Genomic DNA, 8052 nt, shown 5'->3' on the forward strand with positions numbered 1-8052 from the left:
AAGCACATCCTTGCCTGCTTCAACATTCATTTATTGGTTACATAACCTGAGCATGACTCCTACTAAGGAAGGACCAAAACTAAATAGTGCATTTCGTGGACCTTGACTTGTGTTAACTTGTCTCGTCTTTTCTATTATTATCTTGTAATGTAGTGCGAGATGTGAAAAAATGCGAGTGTGACTGTCGCAGGTTTCAAACATGATAGCAATGACTTTATACACATTTTTGCCTATTTACTCACAGAATATGAATTTAAAAGCTCACCCCAAATAGATAGCATCCCATTAACGATAAATAATTATATTGAGGTCATAGTAAAATAGTAACGGTCAATCCTCGGTTTATTACACTTCAATAAAAACACGATCAGAATATAAGCAGATTTAAGTAAAGCTCTTTTTCCCCCCTGACAAAAGCCAGGGAAAGCAATACAGTCCAACATCCTCTTAAAGGGAATTAAACGGCTAGCATGACCAATATTAAACAATATTAAGACATAAGGCTCTAAAACCGCTGAGCTTGCTAGTGTAACGTTGACGACTCATCATTTTAAGACATTACGGTTAATTATTGCTGCAGATCAAGCGAGCATGTCACAAATATCAGACAGGTTGGGAGCTAAGTGCTGTCATAATGATTTTTATTTTCAAAAATGCTTTAAAATATCTAACAATACTGTAATATTGCACTGACGCGTAGCTATAAGGATAATCATACACTGACATACACAAAGTAATACTTTTGTTTACGGCACACGCAGTCTGTGCCGAGGCTGTTCGTATGAGTCAGAGTGAAAATGAGGATCTGAAATCGATTTCTCCTGCGCAGGGCAGGGGATTGGGAATGGTTGTGGACCGGGTGACCTTTCCTCAATGTCATTTTGCACTGTTGTACTCACAGGCAGAGTCAAATGTTAGTTTGGGAACATTTTTACAGAGATCAATATGATTGGCATGACTGTGTTTGAGTGCTGCTGTATCACATGCATCCTATTGGGTAACAAGCTCCTCAACCTGCTAGTCCCTGAATCGCATGGTAGACGAGGATATAATGTGCAAACTTACAATCAAATGTTAAAAATAATTGGGTAACACTTTATTTTACAGTGCCCGTGTTATGTTACATGTAATTACTGCAATAATAACAGTAAATGCAATGCATAATTGCATGCAACTAACCTTAAACCAAACCCTACACCTAAACTTAAAGCAATGCTTTAATTAATATTACCGTCATTGTTATGGTGTTATTATATATTTAAGTACCGAGTACTATGAATAACAGTGATAATAATATAGTGTTAGGTTAGAGTTTGGCTGAGAGTCAGTTGCATGTAATAATGGTAATGTAGGACAGTGTTACCAAACAAAGTGTAATGAAAAATTGTTTGGCATAATGAAACTTATTGTGTGCACTTATAGTGTATTGTAAACATATTTTTCTGCTATTAAAGGGGTGATGAACTGAGAAATCAAATTTTCCTTGAGCTTTTGACATCTAAGAGGTCATCATATTATAAGAATATCCTGTAGAATATCCTGTAAGTTTCAGAACTGAAAACGTCCTTGTTAGTCCAATAAAAGCTTTTATTGACACAGCCTCTAAAAACGACTCGTTTTTAAAAGTGGGGAACTATTCATTCATTTCATTTTTATTATTTACATATTACATATTACATATTTATCATTAACAAATATACAGCAACAAATATTCAACTCATCATAAACATAACTTTTGATTAAACCAAAGGGTATAGGCTGAAGCTCAAGGCTTATTGACGCCTATCCCTCTCAATTTTTTACAACAGTCAAACAGTGCTCAGTTTTCTTCTTACAACACTTGAAACAACAAAGTCATAGATTTTAATTACCCACACCTATCTATATGAAAGTATCATCTTGTTTCTTAGGAGCCGTTTAAATCCACTTATTGTTTGTGTCAATTTTAGATCTGTATGCAAACAATTCCATAAATTCACTCCTCTTACAGAGATAGTTCTACATCTAGTATTTGTGCGTACCTTTAGTTTTTTAAACAAACATATTCCTTTCAACTCATACCTACAATAACGTTTCTCAAACATACTCAAAATTTTATCAGGCAGCATTTTATAATACACTTTATATATTATCAATGTAACCTTGTAATCCACTAAATCATAAAATTTTAGAATGTTTAATTTTAAAAATAAATCATTGGTATGATCCCTATATTGTGATTTTGTAATTATACGTAAAGCTCTCTTTTGTAAAATAAAAAGTGGTAGGGTGTATGTCTTAAACGTATTACCCCAAATCTCCAGACAATATGTTAAGTATGGAACAAATAATCATGCATATAACATAAATAATGCCGTCTTATTTAACAAGTTCCCAATCTTATTTAATATCGCAACTGTCTTTGAAATTTTAGATTTTACATAATCAATATGCTTTTCCACCCCAATTTACAATCTAATATAACACCTAAAAAAACATAGTCTAATATAACACTATGACGACAAAGAGGATAAAACACCACCCCCACAGAAGATGATCAACGCCTGCTTCACCACGGCAGGTTTAGCCCCGCCCACCGATTCGCGCATTACACACATAAGTATCATACATGTACATGCGCTTACCTCGTGATGACAAACTGGATCGCTACCGAGCAATACAGAATATTGTGCAGTGCCTGGTTTTGGAAGAACACAGTCGCTGCATAAGCTTCCTGTGGGTTCCAATTAGGACTGCATGGATAACTTTATCCCCGTGAAATCAAAATTGAACCTATTTACTTTGCTAGCGCATATTACTAGTCTTGTGGTGAACAATTAATCCGTGCAAATGAATATATATTAAAAAAATGTTTTACCTTAGTAATCTTTAATCAAAATCTGAAAAGTTACTTCCGGTCTGGAACGGTTTCTTTTTCTGATGACGTAGGTTTCACAGTTTGGGTGGGGAAACGCTTAACCACTCCCCTCAAACCGTTAGTTTGCTATGAGCGAGAGATGGAGAGGAGGAGCGCTAGAGTAAAACCCTGCCCTCTGTTCAATATTCCGTTTCACTTGGAAATACGTCACAGCACTGGAGAAAAATCGTTTGCAACTTCCGGTTCACGGGGACTTTAATGATGTTCCAGCTGATGAGGTAAAACATCGTCGTCTGTTCGCTTCATTTCACTGAGGATTGTTTTGTCAACAAGACTGGATTTGCAGACCGATTAAGAGTAAAGAACGGTGCTGTGCCGTCTATATTGGATCTGACAGGAATATTGTGCAACACACGGACTCTGGGTCGAACATGTATGGGCGAATCCGGTTGCCATTTTACAACATTGGACGTTTTCTCCCATGTGCACCGACGGGTGAGTTAAACTCATTATAATATGCAAAACTGTTCTCCACTCGCAGCAGTGGGTGTTTTACTTCCAAGTCTTCAGTGCCACACGCACATAAAAACCGACTGTTTTTTAGGTAGGCTCACAACAGGGTACAAAATAGCCTATTACTTGTTCATTTTGATGTTTTTGAATGCAAAAACCAAGCGAATGTTATAAGTTGACCTCAGACAACAATATAATAACATTTAAAAAGCCAGTTCATGACCCCTTTAAGGTGGGATGCGAGTGAGGTTAGGGACGGGTTTTGTGGTCTGGTTTATGGGTGGGTTAGGGTTAGCAGGTTATGTTTTTTTTAATAGATAAGTACAACCTAAAACACAATAAGTGAATTGTATCAATGTATTGGTTTAAATGTTATACTTAGTAAGTAGCAGTAACTCTGATTACCACAGTAACTTTGGTAAGGGTATAACTTATATAAACCTGACCTGACCTTAACTACCAATGCAAGCAACCTCAGTTAGTTTAAACCACCTGCTAACTTAATATTGACGAGCGTAAATGAACATTTATCATAGTAACAAGCCCTGAAATAACGTATTTTTGAGGAAGTGGTTTCATTAATGTCCAGCGTAATGTGTAATAACTTCACAGACAATAATTAATGAGTAATAAGCTTGGTTTTCATTTGGTCACTCACCTTTTCAGTTGCACCTGCCTGTTTGTATTATGTAGCCTACACGTACACCATTTGCAAAACAAATTTCTTTGTGGCTTTTTTGCTGTTTATAAAGTGATAAATACTTCTAGTGAGAAGAATACATCCAAAATACACTTTTAAAATGTAATTCTGAAGGTTCTGAAATTGGTGATTTTTTTTATTTATTTGTATTTTTGTTTAATGGCTGTTGATAGTGTTTATAATTTATGGAGTGATAAGAAGAGATATCCAAATGAAATCCCCTAAAACCTGACTCTCATTTGTCAGAAAAATAAGAACTTTTATTTATTTTATTTTTTCAAAAAAATGTATGCGTCATTTGCATCCTCAGAAAACGTGTGATACACCTTTTTTTTTTTTTTTTTTGCAATTCTAAAGCAATCAACATGGGACGTAGCCTATGTTGATACCTATCAGTATGTTTTACCCTATTCCATCCTCCTGGGGTGTGTTGCCTTGGCCCTTGATCGTGTGTTTTCGACGCACGCCGATCGCGCTTATCTCTGAAGCGATCTCTGCAGTCATGAATGGAGCGGCTGAAGGTTACAGCTTTTATGAATGAGTGCAAACAACAACTCCTCTGCCCTTCGCCCTTCCGTTTGACAAGCGCTGGCAGACTGACTCCAATTCATCCGTGAGGCCACTATTGTTAACGTGTGACAGCAATTCTGTCACGGAAGGGCAGAATATTAGGAAATACAGCTGAAGAAATGACATTTATAGAAGGCTACAAGGCCTATTAGAGCCAACCCGTCGAGTTGGTGATAAACAAACACATCGCGTGAGGAGGCGAAGAAACGAGAAAATATGTCGGCCAAGCGCCAACCATTACATTAAAAACCTCTGGCCTGACATATTATTAAGCGGTTGAACGAGGTAAATTAACATTCTTGAGTTATAATAGTTCACAGGCCCAATATAACCAACTAAACAGCCCGAGCAGCAAACCTGCCTCACAGAACGCATTGTCACCGAGCCAACACAGTCAAACAGTGTTTTTATGAATGAAGCACTGTATGCAAATGAGAACGATTCAAAGCGCCTGAGAAGAAAACAAATGGCGGATATATATCCGACCACTGCAACTGACTTTCCAGAACATTAAACCACTTCGGTTTTTATGACCAAGTCAATATTTAAACGCGCTCAATTGTTCAAAAAACAAACAAACAAAATGGCTCTGCTGCGCTAAGCAACGTGCGGCGTGCAAATACACATAGGAATGTTTAAGGAAGTGCCTTTAAACCATCAAATCCCTTTACCAAATATTTCCGATCCACCCCTACTCCATCTTCCCCCCTCCCTCCTTCGGACTATCAGTGGGAGAGGGCCCGATCCCCCTTTCCACTGACAATACCACTCAACATTTCAACGTAAAATAGTTGACCAAACTTTTCCAGCACCATCCCCGAGATGCTCGCTGACTTGCTTTAACCATTAAAGATGTGACATGAGAACAAACGTCCAGAACAAAGACAAACCCTACCCCAAAATAGACATTTCTTTCCAGGTACTTACTCGTTTGGGTGTGTTTCTTCAATCATTTTTCTTGTTTCACCTACAAAAAAATCCCACAATGGGTGCACTCAGTTCGTTCGTCATTTTTTATCCCACTCTTTTCCATAAAATCCCTCACATTTCGTTCTTCTAAAGTGTCTTCTTGTTGCGCTCTCTCCTCTCCTCGTCTCCGTCTTGATGGGTTTTTTCTTTTCTCTCTCTCTCTCACTCACTCTATTTTTTTTTTCACTGGATCTAACCAGTTGCTGATGAAAACCTTGGAGGATCTTGAACTAAAGAGACCTAAATCAGATCTCCCCGAATAATTTCCCAGAGTTTTGAAGTGCTTGAGCGTATTCCCGAAAATCCCTTAGATGAAAATGCGTTGATGTTGCTGAGGGTGGCCCCGACGAGCCCCATCTCTGATTACTCCATGTTGGATTATTGTGCAGCAACAGCGCGAGCCCAGCGCGAGCACCAGCAGCAGCGCGAGGGGGAGGGGGGAGAGACCGGAAGCGATGACGTCACACTGCAGGCCGAGCGCCTTTCAAATCAGTGGGATTCGTTTTACGGATCGAAGAACGTCTGGCTGGAGAGCTGATCACGATAGCAAACAATTTAAAGGGATAGTTACCCCTAACAAACAAACAAATCCTGTCATATTTAGCTTACTCACCTTATATTTGTTCCAAGCTTGTTTTTTTTTTCTTCTGAACACATAAGAAGATATCTCATTTCTAACAAGACAGTTGACGGTAGCCATGGTAGCATTCAACTACCATCAACATTCTTCAAGATATCTTCGTTTGTTTTCAAAAGAAGAAACTTTGGTCAAAATCAACGAATTTTCTTTTTTTTTTTAATGCGAACTGTCCCTTTAAAGAAATGTTATGCTTATGTTATGGCTTAAAGGGATAGTTCACTTTGAAATTAATTTTTGGTATGTTTTAGCTTACCTCAAGGGCATCCAAGATGTAGGTGTCTTTGTTTCCGCAGTATTTTCAATTCTGATATTTTTAGGTCAAACCGTTCTTGTCTGTCAGTCATATAATGCAGGTCTATGGTCACCACCTCAAAGAGCATGCACAGAGAAGTCCAAATTAAACATGATTTAACGACTCGTAAATGTAAGTAAACATTGATCGACTATGACAGTGAGAAAACGAACAGTATTTATATCATTTTTACCTTTTCAGCCATGTCCAAGTACTCTGAGGACGCAGGTGCTTTTGGTCTATTATTCATTGTCCTCTGGTCATGCTGCACTTTTTTTTTCTTTTTGACTGATGTGAATGCTTGCAAATTTTATTTTGATAAATTTCATATACAAAATCAGGAGGATATTTGGCAAATCTAAAAATGTATGTTTTTTATTACTAAGGATTACAAATTTGAAATTGTGTTTTTGATACTAATTTCAGTGTTTTATTATTATTATTATTATTATTATTTAACTGGAATTGGAACTCCAATAAATTTGTGTCCTGATCTTCAGTAAAATGAATAAAAACATCAGATAACACAAAATGAAAACAAAAAACATGTCTTTTGGTGTTTCTCCTAGTGAATTCATATAACTGTAATAAACCAGGTTATAACAAAACTTACATAAACAGGTCATATGACTGCGATAGCTGAGTGCATGTTTTTGTGGGGGTTTTTTTGTTTTGTTTTTTTAGTGTTTGAAGGATTTATGAATTCCCCTGTGAAAAAACAAACATATTTCTTCATTTTTTTTTTCACCTTATGTGAGTGTTGATATATAACAGCACACAACAACAAGGGCTTTTTAAGTGCTACTTTAGAGCACCACTTCCTCCAAAAAGTGTAATCAGGGTCAAAGGTGGACAGCACAGACTCCTTATCTGTGTAACTTCTGACTCGGAGGGAAAGCTGAGGATTAGACACGCTTTGATCAAGGGACCAGCGAGGTATTTTGAGAACTGAGGGGAACGTTCACCAGTGACAGTCCAAATTCCTTATTGATCACTTCAAATCAGGACGCCCTCAGAAGCATTCCTCATTCAATTTGTTTACTACACAATGACTTCTAGTGGGAGCCACCATTTGCAAATCTCATCAATGCATCTCAGATGCCATAAAGTAATCAGGAAGCTGTTTTTTCAGGCTATACACACTCAAAAAAGCTTTCAACACTTGACAATAGTTAACTACCCTGGCTATCACAATCAACAACTACAGTTAGACATACTTCAAGATAAGAACACCATTGTGATGCCCACCCCTCCCTCATAGTCCCATTATCATGTGACATTTTATTCATTGGCTGCTAGGGCAAATGTTTGATCACAGAACAAATGGGAAAACATTTACAGAAACTGTAGTAGACATACACTGTGTAACTTGTGGCCCTCTAGCGGTTAAAAAACACTGCATGCATTTTGCGGAAGAATATTGTTTGGTTGTGCTTCGGCTCTGCGTGACTGTGTGGAATATGATCCTTCACAATTATAGGTAGGACGAATGTTTTACAATGACATATGAC

The 8052-nt window shown here is 37.5% G+C and overlaps 1 protein-coding gene across 1 annotated transcript in view; it reads right to left on the reverse strand.

The window, feature by feature from the left end:
* The window catches only part of spred2b (sprouty related EVH1 domain containing 2b), a 65298-nt gene extending 59254 nt beyond the window's left edge, over window positions 1-6044 (reverse strand). The window contains exon 1 of the mRNA XM_089117307.1: window positions 5568-6044. Coding sequence (XP_088973433.1) covers window positions 5568-5593 — 26 coding nt within the window. The 5' untranslated portion in view covers window positions 5594-6044. The remainder of the gene's footprint in view (window positions 1-5567) is intronic.
* Between the last annotated feature and the right edge of the window lie 2008 nt (window positions 6045-8052).

The sequence above is a fragment of the Pimephales promelas genome, chromosome 11, assembly GCF_988280905.1.
Source record: "Pimephales promelas chromosome 11, fPimPro1.hap1.1, whole genome shotgun sequence".
NCBI lineage: Eukaryota > Metazoa > Chordata > Actinopteri > Cypriniformes > Leuciscidae > Pimephales > Pimephales promelas.